We start from the raw sequence: 13,581 nt of genomic DNA, 5'->3' as shown, positions 1-13,581 counted from the left end.
TAAAACAGTGAATTTAGGTTTTTAACAACAAAAGCACTGTAAAACAACAAATTTGAATGATACACAATAAAAGCACTGTAAAACAATGAATTTGGCTTTTACACAATTAAAGCACTGTAAAATAACAAATTTGGAGTTTGCACAATAAAAACACTGTAAAAGAAAGAGAGCAGGGTGAGAGCAGGGTGAGAGTAGAGGAGAGAGCGGGGGTGAGAGCGGGGAGAGAGTAGAGGAGAGAGCGGGGGTGAGAGCGGGGAGAGAGTAGGGGCGAAAGCGGGGAGAGAGCGGGGGAGAGAGCAGGGTGAGAGCAGGGTGAGAGTGGGGGAGAGAGCGGGGGCGAGAGCGGGGAGAGAGCGGGGGAGAGAGCAGGGTGAGAGCAGGGTGAGAGCAGGGTGAGAGTGGGGGAGAGAGCGGGGGAGAGAGCGGGGAGAGAGCGGGGTGAGAGTAGGGGAGAGAGCGGGGTGAGAGTAGGGGAGAGAGCCGGGTGAGAGTAGGGGAGAGAGTGGGGAGAGAGCAGGGGTGAGAGGCGGGGGAGAGAGCAGCGGGGGAGAGAGCGAGGTGAGAGCGGGGTGAGAGCAGGGTGAGAGTGGGGGAGAGAGCGGGGGAGAGAGCGGGGAGAGAGCGGGGTGAGAGTAGGGGAGAGAGCGGGGTGAGAGTAGGGGAGAGAGCCGGGTGAGAGTAGGGGAGAGAGTGGGGAGAGAGCAGGGGTGAGAGGCGGGGGAGAGAGCAGCGGGGGAGAGAGCGAGGTGAGAGCGGGGTGAGAGTAGGGGAGAGAGCGGGAAGAGAGCGGGGGAGAGAGCGGGGGAGAGAGCGAGGTGAGAGTAGGGGAGAGAGCGGGGAGAGAGCGGGAAGAGAGCAGGGGAGAGCAGCGGGGGAGAGCAGCGAGGTGAGAGCGGGGTAGAGGCTCAGAGAAGGGACACTGAGGGAGGGCATCTGAACAAAGGAGCAATGAAGGAAAACTTTCAAATACGTGGTCTGCATGCATGAAGCGAGTGCGTGATGTGCACGCTCCTGCGCGGTGGTGCACGTGCATGCGTCTGCACGTGGTTTTACTGAATTAACGTTTTTGTTAATGGTCCATTTGACCATCCTGCCATGTGTGTCGCTCTACTATTTCAGGTTTTTTTTATAGATCACACTCCTTGCTTCAAAAATGCGCACACAAATGCCACAAGAAGGTAGTCGAAAGCCATCATCGCCACTTGCGGATTTAATTACATATTATTATTCATCTTCTTGTCTAGCGTTATTTGTCCTGTTTTTGTCTCTTGTCATTTGTCTTTGTCCTTTGTCTCTTATGTTGAATGAGGTTGATTAATTTACATTTACAAGCTTGTTTTGCAACATCATCTCATGTCATCAGGATACTAAGAAAATGCTGAGATTTCCTTTTTGTCAATATTGTGCACACGTACCAGTAACACTTCTGGTACAATGGGATCGATCATGAACATGATGTTTGACTGTCACACAAAGCAAGTGGAATGATAAAGCAAAGTGTACTGAAAGGTTATTTTCCTCTAAGCTTCTAGAACAGCAAGACATTGAATCAGCTGTTAGTCTAATTCTTGATTAATATACTTCAATTTACATTATGCATTCATATATAGAGCCGAATTACTCAAATTGATATAAGGTTTTGATGTTTATTTTCAAAATTTGAGACATACTTTACCTAGCAGACTGCAGAGGACTTTAACATAATATCTGAAGCAAAGGTTTATCAAGTATCAAAAGAAGAAAGTGACAGGAATAAGCTCTTATTGTGCGTGATACTGTTTTTGTATTTGAGACATTAAGTGATACTGTTTGGTAAAATGTGATACTTAAGGGCTCACTGTTCCAAGAAAAACAGAACCAAGCCCAGGCATTATATTACATTACTAACAATAGCCACCCGAAACACTTTCTCAAACCCGGGTTATTTTGAGTTTTTGCGCAAACATTTACAAAAAAGGACAAGAGTTGTTTGAAGCAGACTATGGATGGGAAGACAACGTAACGAGGACATAGTTAGAGGAAGACGAAGCCGCATGCGTTCAGAGTTGGGGTAAACACAGTCCGCCTCTGCTTCTGTGGTGCCAGCTTTCCCAAACATCCAACAACACATCAGTCAAACCGACTCACGCCTGAACTGCAGTGGCGAGACTCCGAAAAGGACCAAAGAAACACCAGGTTTGAAAAGAAAAACCCTGGACAAAGTAAACGATTCCACGCAAAATGTCAACATTACCTTCAACATTATGATATATGGTCAGTTTTAGCAGTTTTACCAGTCAAACTACTTATTTTGCAGTTAACAATAAGGCTATATTTAATTGTCGTCTAGTCAGTTATTAATTTCATTAGTCAACTAGATGTACGTTGAGACTTTTTCAATACATTATCAACCAAATAAAGGTTGAATTATGGTGACAGTACAATTATGAAAAGTAAAAGGAGTTTACCTTGTCTGAAATTGACTTTATTTCAGCTCAAATCATTGTGTTACTGTACTGGTGTGATCCAGAATATGATGCTCAATGGAACAATATTGAGATTAATGTTGTGCCGGCGGTTCCTGCGCAGGCCTGAGTGGCAGATGACAAACGGTTGAGTTATTTGGGGGAAATGGAGAACCCTTGGGTGAAATCTGGTCTAACAACATGGAAGGAGCTGATCAAAACATACAAACTGAACAAAGATGTTAAAATCTTAAACTGGATGGCTTATGACCAGGTTTTGCACCTAACAGCATAGATTCTTAATGGATGGCAAAAGGTAAAAAAAGGTTTTTCATCAGATTGTAAAAGATAATCACATGTAAAATTGTGACGTGTTGAAAGAATCCTTTGGCTTTGATGTGTTTACAAAATAATAAGTTATTATAACCAGGAAATTAAACAAAGTAATGACCATTATGACTATTTGACTGAAATGATTAATAAAGCTTATAAAACGGAACTTTCAAGGGGAATAATATTTAAATCATACAAATGTATTAACAAGGGTTACTACACTGATTACATTGAGGGTAATTGGGTAAAGCATATGTACATCTTAGTGGAGAACCACAAAATCATGTTTGGAGAATTGTTGGATAAATGTGTGACGTTTCTTGTCCCTGTCAAAGTGCTCATTATTCACAAGAAAATGCAGACTTTTGGAGAAACTGCAGCAGCCAGGAGGCTGTGTGCCATGGTTTATCTTTTTGGTGGATGTCTTCATATTATTTTTTGACATTTTGATTCAATCATGCCGCTGTCTTTGTTATCAAAAGTATTTTCGTACATGTTTTAGAGTCTGTATAGTTCAGATTATGTTGTGGGCGATTTGTAAAAACAATTTATAAAAGTTTCCTGGAGCCATATTACAAGTTTTCCACTTTTTTCCACTTGCAATATTTATCTCAGATTTTATTGGTGAATAAATTCCTCTACTTGTTCTGAGAGTTCATAGGTTAATTCCAGCTGTCATTCAATCAGAACCTTAAGGGGCGGGGTTGACAATAGGGGGGAGTAGGTGGAGGGAAATGACAGTGTTTAAGCATGGAGCAGCATTAAACAGAGAAACACTGAATTGTGATCTGATTATATCACCAAAACAGCAGATTGTCACAAGGATGAGCTCACATTTTGATTTGTATCACCATATTGCCGAGTAAATAGATCTGAGGTATGGTGATAAAAATGCCAGTGACAATCTGTTTTTGGTAATATATTTAATCAGCCTCCTGTTCAAACACACTCTGTTAGAATAAGAGAGTGACAGGTGGATTTAACCAATCACAATTACAATCTCAAAGTGTGAATCAAATAACTTATTTACCAATTTACCAATAATAGAAATCAATCATGTTGAAATCAAAATTGTAATCTTTGATATACATTTTTTTGCCATATTGCCATCCCCTAATGGCAAAGCTGAAAGACATTGGCAGCAATTCACATTCAAAGAACTTTATTTATCCCCAGAGGCAATTACTTTGCAAGCATCCAATTGTTTTATTTTGGATCAGAGAGCAGAAGGAAGCACTTTTGGCATTTCTAGAAGTGAAAGATGTCTGTGCTTTTCTCCCAGTTGGACGTAGCATAGGTTTGACAGAAAAGTTTCCACGTTTTCCTGATCACTTTCAACTAGTCAGTGCAATCCCAGATAATGTGGAGAACTTGACTTTAATCTGATGTCTACCAGGCCAGACCTCTAGTAGAATCATGATTGGTGCCGTCTTGTGGTGTAGCCCCATGCAAGCACCAGCACAGAGCTACAACCTATGCTTTTTCACCAATAAAACAATAGCAAGAAGGAAAAAGATGACATGAACTAGACCATCTAGTCCCTACGTTGCTAAATGTTTTGAAAGCACCTTCTTTTCAATACCAGGGCACATGCAATAAATTCAACCACCTCTAGATGGCCTGTTGTCCCTTTATTTGGATACTGAACACCTTCCCTTGGATACACATTGACATTTTGTAACTGAACAGGGGGTCTTGTTGTTTGCCTGTAGCTGCAGAATGATTGACAGCTTCTTCTATTACTTGTTGAAAAGCAGTGCTTGCCCTCACTCATGCATAACTACAGACACAGTGGACTCGTGTTTCTAATCAGCTAAAGCTATCGGAACCATCGTGTTGTGATTAGCTCTCTCAATGCCATTCCCCCAATGTGACCTGCTTTTCACACTCCCCCAGGAAGTAGCTCTGCTAATAAAGGATATTACACCAGCGCCAGCTAGTTCACATCAATAAGTAAACAGATAAGGAGTGCACTTTCACAAATAGCTTTGTGAAGGCTTAAACATGAAGTTCGCTAAAGGTGATGGTAACATCATCTTCTTACACAAAATGCATAGTATATATAGCACAAATAAAGCCAAACATCTGAGTTTATCATAGTCATAAAAGTTATACAACTGCACACTCCTGAACTGCTGTGGCCAACAGTAGCAGCACCACCTGCTGGTTCATAAGTTTACATTCAAATATGATCAAATGTACAACATAGAAGCATAATCAGCAAAAAGTTAATTCAATTTCAAATTAAATTGAAAATATCAATTAGGACATTAAAACTAGAAAATGTTGATTTCACTTTTTTTTTTTTTAATGATATACAGTAGGATTAAAAAGATACAATTCTAAACTTCTAAATATAATCCAACATTCCTACGAAATGTAATTGTAGCCTGGTTTAGCTAACATTATCAGCCTAGTGAAACTTGTGACTTGTTAGGTGTTAGTGTGAGCTTTAAACAGTTGCCTGGGAACAACACCAAACAAATCCTGGCTTCAGACCAAAGCACTGGGCGCCTCTGCATGTCTTTATTTCATTTTAGCCAGGCTAACCGAGAGTCGTATGGCTGCAGACCTTAATCCAGAGTCCCCTACCCTGCAGACCTCAACCAGGAGGACCCTCACGGGACTTACCTTCATCCAGAGGTCCCACAGGCCCTGATGTGTCAAAGTTGCCATAGCAACGCCACAAGAAGTAGTAGTCACCATATCAACACGCGAGATATGGTAAGTTTTTCAACAGCATGTAACATTCCTCTTTTAGTTCATTTATAACTGCGTAGACAATTCATTATTTGTTTGGTCATTTGCTGAATACTAAACTAATGATGTAATGAGAGTTTGTACAGTGTTCTCTTCTCTTCTTGCATTTTCTTAAACACACTTCTTACGTTACCATTTCTAATTGTGAGATATATATACACATAATATATATATATATATATATACACACAGACACAAACTCACACACACATACAGAGACATATACACATATACAGTACAGACCAGAAGTTTGGACACACACCGCAGAGTGAAGGCAAAAGGGCCAACAAGTGCTAAGCATCTCTGGGAACTCAAACCATTTCAGGTGACGACCTCTTGAACCTCATCAAGAGAATGCCAAGAGTGTGCGAAGCTTTGAAGAACCTAGAATATAAGACATATTATATACTTTTTAAGTATAATTCCACATGTGTTAATTCATAGTTTTGATGTCTTCAATGTGAATCTACAATTTTCATAGACATGAAAATAAAGAAAACTCTTTGAATGAGAAGGTGTGTCCAAACTTTTGGTCTCTATTGTATATTGAGGCCACATTTAGTGTAGTTATGAGTAACATTTTGAACAAATAGGGGTTAATAATATATAGTTAATGCTTTGTTCTGTCCATTTGCAGATGCTCATGTCAATAATCCACGATGCAGACATTGTCCTGGCGGATATTTGTCATTGTATATTTTTTTTAATTCTAGGAGGCCCTAGAATTAGAAGTCCATACAAAGAGTGAGAGAGAAAGAGCGAGTGTGATGTAATATACAGTCACTATTAGTTCTTGTAGATCTTTATTTTTCTTACATTTTATTTTTATATTTTATTTTATCTTTGCATCATTCCAATCTGTTTTTGTAGATAATCTAAATTTAATTCTTGGAGGTTGTGACAGTGCGTCCTAACCGCCCCGTCATTTCTTCTCCTCGGTGTGCGCTCTCTCACGGCCCGAGAGTGCAGCGCACGGAGCGCATGGTGCGAACACCGTGCGCTCTTCGCATTTGCGGAGTGCCCAGTTAACTGAATCCTGATCCTTCATTTCCCTGAACTGTTTCCCCACTGCCCGGACACTTTTCCCCGCTGTAGAGCGTTCGAGGGTGCACACTCGGCGCCCACGCGCCACACTCACCTGCTGCTGCTGGTTGCCCTGCTTGGTCTGGTCACATGACCAGAGGCACTTGACCATTTCGATTAAAATGTGTGTTTTTGTTATGTATTATTGTTTCATGTGTTATTAATGTCTGAGCCGTATAGAGGGCTATGGCGATTTCATTTTAAGTTAAAGGGACAATATGATTTTGGGGGTTTGCGTTACTTTATGCCATTTTTGTGTTTAACCCCATCCTTTGTAAATTGGTTTGCCCAGGGGAGGGTCTCGCCTCATTGTTGAAGGAGGAGAGAGCTGAGGAGAGCATGTTTGCTGTGAAACCCTGTTACTATAGCTACTGTGAGTTTTTTGATCCTGTAAATACCTTGTTTGATCGTCATCGTTTTTTCACTGTAAATATTCTGCCACTGTTTTTGGGACTGGGTGTGAATAAAAATTACCGCACAAATGTTTTCGACTGCGCCATAATTTTTTCACAGAAGCTCAAACGAACTCGTGACAGAGGTACTTTCGGTATCCCTCGGTCTTGTTTTTTGGGATCTGTCATCAAATTTGCAATTTTTCCCTATCTAGAGTGGCGGAATGTTGGTGACTGGTGACATCATCATCAGTGACATCGTTGTCAAAGGCGTGACATCATCACACCGCAACTGTACAGGATATGGCCATGGGCATTACCGAAAGTCTGGAAGTTATCCTGGTACTTTAGAATAAAGTCTGGCGGTAATTACCCTAACATGCATTACCCCTAACCCTAACCCCTCCGTCTAAGACATACATCTACAGTAGGTGGCGGTAATGATACCAACCGCCATAAAATACCCAAAGAAAAAGAAGAAGTCACTCGCAATGGAAAAATGCCTGTTTCGAGAAAGTCTAAAGAATAAAGTCTGAAGAATAAAGTCTAAAGAATAAAGTCTAAAGTAGGTGGCGCCAGCCACCATTAAATCAACCACAACAACAATAAGGGGACGTTGCAATAAGGTCTATAGTCAGACACGCTTGGGCTAACCTGGAGCAGCTATCGTTTTAGTTATGTCAAATGCACGTCTTCCCGAATCACCTCACTCTACACTGGACTGGGGTAACTTTCCTGTCCTGATCTATGAAACTGGTAAGACATTTTACTGTATTATGCAATAACAGGTAGGTTGATTATTTTTACTGCAGAGTATGTAGGTGGCTGTTGGCTATGTCACATTTGTATATTGTAGAAGATCATTGTGGTAATCTGTTCCAAGATGTTCCACAACAAAGCTTTGCCCAGAAAAGCAGAGCAGAATATTTTAGAACACATTTAGAGCACTGACTGGTCCATAACCTGAGATGCACAAGATCTAGAGAAGCTGCAACAATGCCATTGTCCACTGATTCTGAGGACAATCTTAAAGGACACATATTACGCTTTTTTCATGGTACATAGTATTGAACTATAACATAAGTACATCATCCTTTTACATCGTTGTAAACCACAATAATAATATCTAAAACGGCTTAGTAATAGAAAAGGTCTAGTGACTTCCTGTTCAAAACTGCAACCCGGTGTAAACGCTCTCTCTTCTTTCTCACACTTTTTGTGCTTTATCTCCTATATTTTGTAAATATAGTTAGTAATATAGTTAATACCCCTGTACGGTGTGGCCTGCTGTAGCAGCAGCATCACAGAGAGGGAGAGGAAGAGGCTGGACAGAGTCATCAAGAAGTCCAGCTCCATCCTGGGCTGTGCTCTGGACTCGGTGCAGGAGGTGGGGGACAGGAGGGTCCTGGCTAGATTCACATCTATGCTGGACCATGAGTGTCACCCCCTGCAGGACACTCTGTCCGCTCTGGAGAGCAGCTTCAGTGAGAGACTGATCCACCCTCGATGTGTGAAGGAAAGGTTTCGCAGGTCTTTCCTTCCTGCTGCTGTCAGACTTTATAACAAAAACTGTTAGTACTGAACACTCGCAATACTGACCTAACCTATTACTGATGTGCAATTCTGTCATATGTGCAATTGCTGTTGGAATTCATGTGCAATTACTGTGCAATTACTGTGAAATTCATGTGCAATCTATGTGCTGTCGTGACACATATTCATGTGCAATTACTGTCGGGATCACATGCAATGGTATTTATTTATTTATTTGTCTATGGGAGTTTTTATTTATTTATAGGAGATCTTCTACTGAAAGTGTTTTTCAGACTTCCTATAAGTGATCTGTTCTTCTGTATCTACCTCTGTATCTACCTGCGTTGCACCAATGAAATTTCCCCATGTGGGACAATAAAGGAATATCTTATCTTAATGTAATTATGGTTGATTAGTGACTATGTGATATTTTAGAGTCCAGGTGTCACTTGGAGTCTTATTTTCTCAAATGATCACAGCTAAGTACAGGGATGTGGGCAGAGATAGGGGGTAGGTACAAACAGGCATTTTCCAAGCACCTGAGACCTCACACCATCTTAATGGAATACACAAATGGTCCGGTTTCCTAAACTTTAGGTAACAGCTGAGTTACTGTGTTGGATTATAACTGTCAATGATCACAATCAAAATTCCCTCATCCATAGCCATCTGTGACAGGAGCATTCAGCGCAGCTCATGTTATCTGTCCAGAAACATAAACCTTAGTCTTTAGTTACACTGTCTGTATATAGTACGTAACACAATCTGTGCACGGTCCCTCCCTTCAGCGTTTTGTTACCTGCCGTTTAAGTACCGACCTCCCTGCTCTTCTGTCCTCACAGCACCATGGTCAACGACACCAAGTCCAAGAAGGCCAAGGAGAAGACCATCCCCCTGAAGACGGTGCAGAACTGTGTGGAGCAGACGCTGGATGGGAAACGGAGTCTGAAGCTCAGTTTTCAAGGGATCACCACCGTGCCCAAGTGCCTCCAGAAGATGCCTGAGATGGATCAGCTGGACCTGAGTCGCAATCTCATACGCAAGATGTCTGATTTGCCCGAGAGCTTTATCATGATCACCGTGCTCGACCTGCACAGTAACTACGTGAGTACATGTGAAGACAATTTCACTTCATGAGATAGAAACAACGTTCTTTTTTGTCATTTCTTTTGTTAAGTTTTGCACCTGTTTGGTAGGACTGCACGGTTAATCAACTATTCAAAAAATAATAATTGATGTATTTTGATAATCATCATCGTTATCTGGACTATACGGACTCTAAAACACGTACAAAAAGACCTTTTATATCTGTGACTCTGGCATTATTAAATCAAAATGTCAAAAAAGATCATAATAATGCACTTCATTCATAAATATTCAATTTTTACTTCATTTGGCTGATAAAGCATTTAAAAAGATGAAGAATGATCTTGATCCAGAGAACAATCTATAAACAAAAAATACAGAACACTTGTAAAAATTATACTGATGAGCAATTTGAGATGCATTAAACCACAAAAGATGCATTATTTATTATTCATTTTAACTGTAGATGCCTTAACTCAAATTTCTCAAAGCTTGAAACAAACAAAACACACATTTTCTGCAATAGCAATCTCAGAGACATGGCTTTATGAGGAGTAATGTTCTCTACTCTAGATTGAAGGATAGAACATGTTTTTCATAAGTAAGAACCGTCAAAACGATGGTCAGAAACATGTGTTTAGTCATTGATCAATTGATAGAATGGGTTACTGTGGATATTGAGATTGAAAAGTCAAGAAATGTCTAAGTTACATCTATAGTAAACCTGGTTCATGCAATGATACATTTAGGGGGGAATCCTCGAGCGTGTAAAAAGACAGCAACAAATTTGGTTGAAGGCCATGGTTGACTAGCGGGCAAGAAAAAAACTAATTGTAGTCCTGAAAAAAAAAGGACTAAAGCGGCTCAGTGTACCTAGAACATAAGAATAAATTAATAAGTATCATGAAATCAAGTAAATGGGGATATTATTGTGCAACTTGGGAAAATAACAAAATGACATTAAACATACATGGAGTGTTTTAAAGAAACTAATCAAAAGGGTTATCGAAATGCCAACTTTCCTACTCATTGTCTGACAAACGATGGAAGAGTAAGTAGTTAACCCAATGCCATTGTGAATTAATTAAATAACTATTTCAGTTAAATTGGCTCTAATTTGTGAATTAAGGGGGTAAAAAAATCTTAATTCCAATCAAAATGGTGATATTCCTGGTCAGCAAAAATGCATAATGACTATGCATATTTTTTACAAGGCACAGATATGACAGAAAATGGAAGAGACTGGACATGTCTGTATAGAAGGTTCTCATTGAATATGTAGTCATTCTAATCACCTACAAACAGTATTTAACTTATCTTCACAGTCAGGTGTATTCCCAGAAGCGATGAAAATGGCAAAAGTCCCTATCTACAAATCTGGTGATAAGCATGAATTTACAAATTGCAGACCCATTTCTATACCATCCACATGTTCAAAGATACTGGAGAAATGATAACAAAAAAGATTATACCTTGAAAAACATAATATACTCTGTGAACAACAATACAGCTTCAGACCAGAAAGGACCACTACCTTGGCTTTCAAATGCAATAGACAACACACAGTATGTCATTGGGGCAATCCTAGCTCTAAAGCTTTTGCCACAGTTAGTCATGAACTATTATTTAAAAAACTCTATAGATATGGAATCAGCAGTGAAATTCTACTCCATGAATCTGATGCATTGGATTTCTCATCAGGTGAAGTGCATTCTAATTCCAAGAAAAAATGTCAAAATAAGATGGAGGGAGCGTCACGTTGCATGAGTCTCAAGTTCTTCTGAAGGGGTCATTACTGAAGGTATTTTGTTGCAGACACAGCTATTATATTATCTAACCAACCACAAATTTGAATGTAAGTTCTAAAATGGTCTTCTTGATTAACCCTTGTATGGTGTTCATTGTTTTGTTACTCAGCTGGTGTTCCGGGTCTGTTGGACCCGCTGTATTTTGGGGGCTTTAATTAAACCCAATAAAACTTGGTTTACTTGGTCCCAATTAGAATCAATATAAACATCACTATGTTTAATATTAGCCCTCTAACTTTGTTATCACACATTTATGAATTAAAGTGCTACTCGTTTTTTTGTTTTTGTTCTTTAGTAAAATAAAGGAAATCAATTATACTCAAAATAAGAGTGGACAAAATCAAACAAATTTACAAATTAAGCAATGTTTTTCATGACCATAAACTTTTATTTCTTTGAATTTCAATGAACTTCATTAGTAATCAGGTCATTTTAATAGCAAAACACAGTTTACACAACGCAAGCTGATCACATGCAGTGACCATGTCAGTCTAGAGCCCCATTGAACACATTGCCTGTACAACACATGAGTGACAGTTTGGTGTGAGTGAGTTTGGTTGTGTGTCTGTTGCAAATGTATTTGTCGCACTTGATGCACGTATATTGGGTCTTCCGGTCCATCTTAGGCCCACATACTTCACAGCGTCGCTTTTTCTTGCTACTGCCCGCAACCTAGAATAATGAAAAGATCATGAATTAAACTAAAACTTCTGAGTGTCAAAAATATAATGCAACACAGCCTTACACACTTTCCTCAGGCTCTGCAGATGGTGGGTCTGCAGGTTGGGTGGATGGGGCACCTGCACTGTCCCCCTGAATTCTCCTCACAGTGGCTGCAGATGCTGAGATGTCCAGCATGTCGTAGAAAATCACCAGTGGCCAGCGTAGGGTCCTTCTTTTGCAACTGCAGGCAGCTTGTCCAAATTGTCCACCCCTCCTTTGTGGCATTGTAATCCATTATTATTTCTGTTGTTTGATGTACCAGGCCACAGATTCTCCCATTCCTGTGTAGTGTACTTATAAGTACCACATTCTTTGCTTTCGTTGGCACATAGGATACCAAGGATGTATCGGCCGTGTAGCCCACAAACAAACACACACAATTACAGCAGGCCCACTCACACACACACACAAAACTGAGCATCGGGCAAGTGACTGGCAGAGATAGAGATGTCATGTCTCTGGAGGTCTGTGGCGTCAGCTGCACGTCGCCATGGGGTCAAACAAGTTTAAAGCGTTACTGTGGAAAATTGTCACCAAATCCATTAAATTAGAAAAGTTACACAATGCATCGTAAACATGTGATAAAATGTTCTCTAACTTCTTTGTTAAAGTCTATTTTAAGGCATCCGCACACATTTAATAATCCACAACCACAGACATTTGGGCATTTCTGTTTGCAGTTGGAGGAGGTCCCTGTCTCCATCGGCCGCCTTCAAAACCTGGTTCTCCTAAACCTGTGCAACAACCGCTTGACCTTCTTGCCGGACGAGATGGGACTCCTGCACAAACTCCTCACTTTAAACCTGGGCTTGAACCAACTAGACTCGCTACCGGCCTCTATTGGCAACCTGAAGGAATTGCGCCACTTGGGCCTGTCCGACAACCGCTTCACCCGCGCCCCCCGATGCCTGGCCCGTCTGGAGAATCTGCAGAAAGTCAACCTGGAGCGTAACCCCCTGACCAGTGTACAGACACAAGAGCACCCCCCGCAGGAGATCATACCGGTGACGTTCAAGCACTACATGGTGACGGAGAAGCAGCTCTGTGGAGACTGTCTGAGTCGATGTCAGAACGAGTGGAGCAAGATGAAGGAAGCAGAGGAGCAGCAGCAAACCAAAGAAGAGGAGGAGGGAGAGACAGAGCCACAACAGTTAGATAAAGCAGAACATCTCGGCGATACTTAAAGACTCGCTTCAGCTGGTTTGAACGGTTTGAGGACGGGCATTATAATAATTTACTGCTCCATTGTTAAACATAAAGAAACAGAATAAGAAAAAACTACTTAAAAGACATATGTGGATATTTTATACTATTGTACAGATGCCGTTTTTGTAAATAAAAAGCTTCAAGCTTATTGAGTTGAAGTTTAAATTATATTATATAATTTAAACTATAATGTCTCAATTTGACCTTTGAATT

At 40.6% G+C, this 13,581-nt stretch overlaps 1 protein-coding gene across 1 annotated transcript; it reads left to right on the top strand.

Annotated features, from left to right (window-relative positions):
• The first annotated feature begins 9,286 nt into the window (after positions 1-9,286).
• Positions 9,287-13,357, top strand: lrrc18b (leucine rich repeat containing 18b). Its single transcript, XM_072456370.1, has 2 exons — positions 9,287-9,649; positions 12,843-13,357. Exons 1-2 carry the CDS (start codon positions 9,392-9,394, stop codon positions 13,344-13,346), a joined length of 762 nt encoding a protein of 253 aa, XP_072312471.1. The 5' UTR covers positions 9,287-9,391; the 3' UTR covers positions 13,347-13,357.
• The last annotated feature ends 224 nt before the right edge of the window (positions 13,358-13,581 follow it).

Source organism: Eucyclogobius newberryi, unplaced genomic scaffold (genome assembly GCF_026437365.1).
Source record: "Eucyclogobius newberryi isolate DKJ021-1_F unplaced genomic scaffold, fEucNew1.0.hap1 SCAF_20, whole genome shotgun sequence".
Classification (NCBI taxonomy): Eukaryota; Metazoa; Chordata; class Actinopteri; order Gobiiformes; family Gobiidae; genus Eucyclogobius; species Eucyclogobius newberryi.
This window is presented reverse-complemented; position numbering and strand designations above follow the sequence as displayed.

Coding starts and splice junctions, on each gene's coding strand:
- lrrc18b (XM_072456370.1), top strand. CDS start 9,392: ATGGTCAACGACACCAAGTCCAAGAAGGCCAAGGAGAAGACCATCCCC. Junction 9,650..12,842: donor TCGACCTGCACAGTAACTAC/GTGAGTACATGT, acceptor TTCTGTTTGCAG/TTGGAGGAGGTCCCTGTCTC.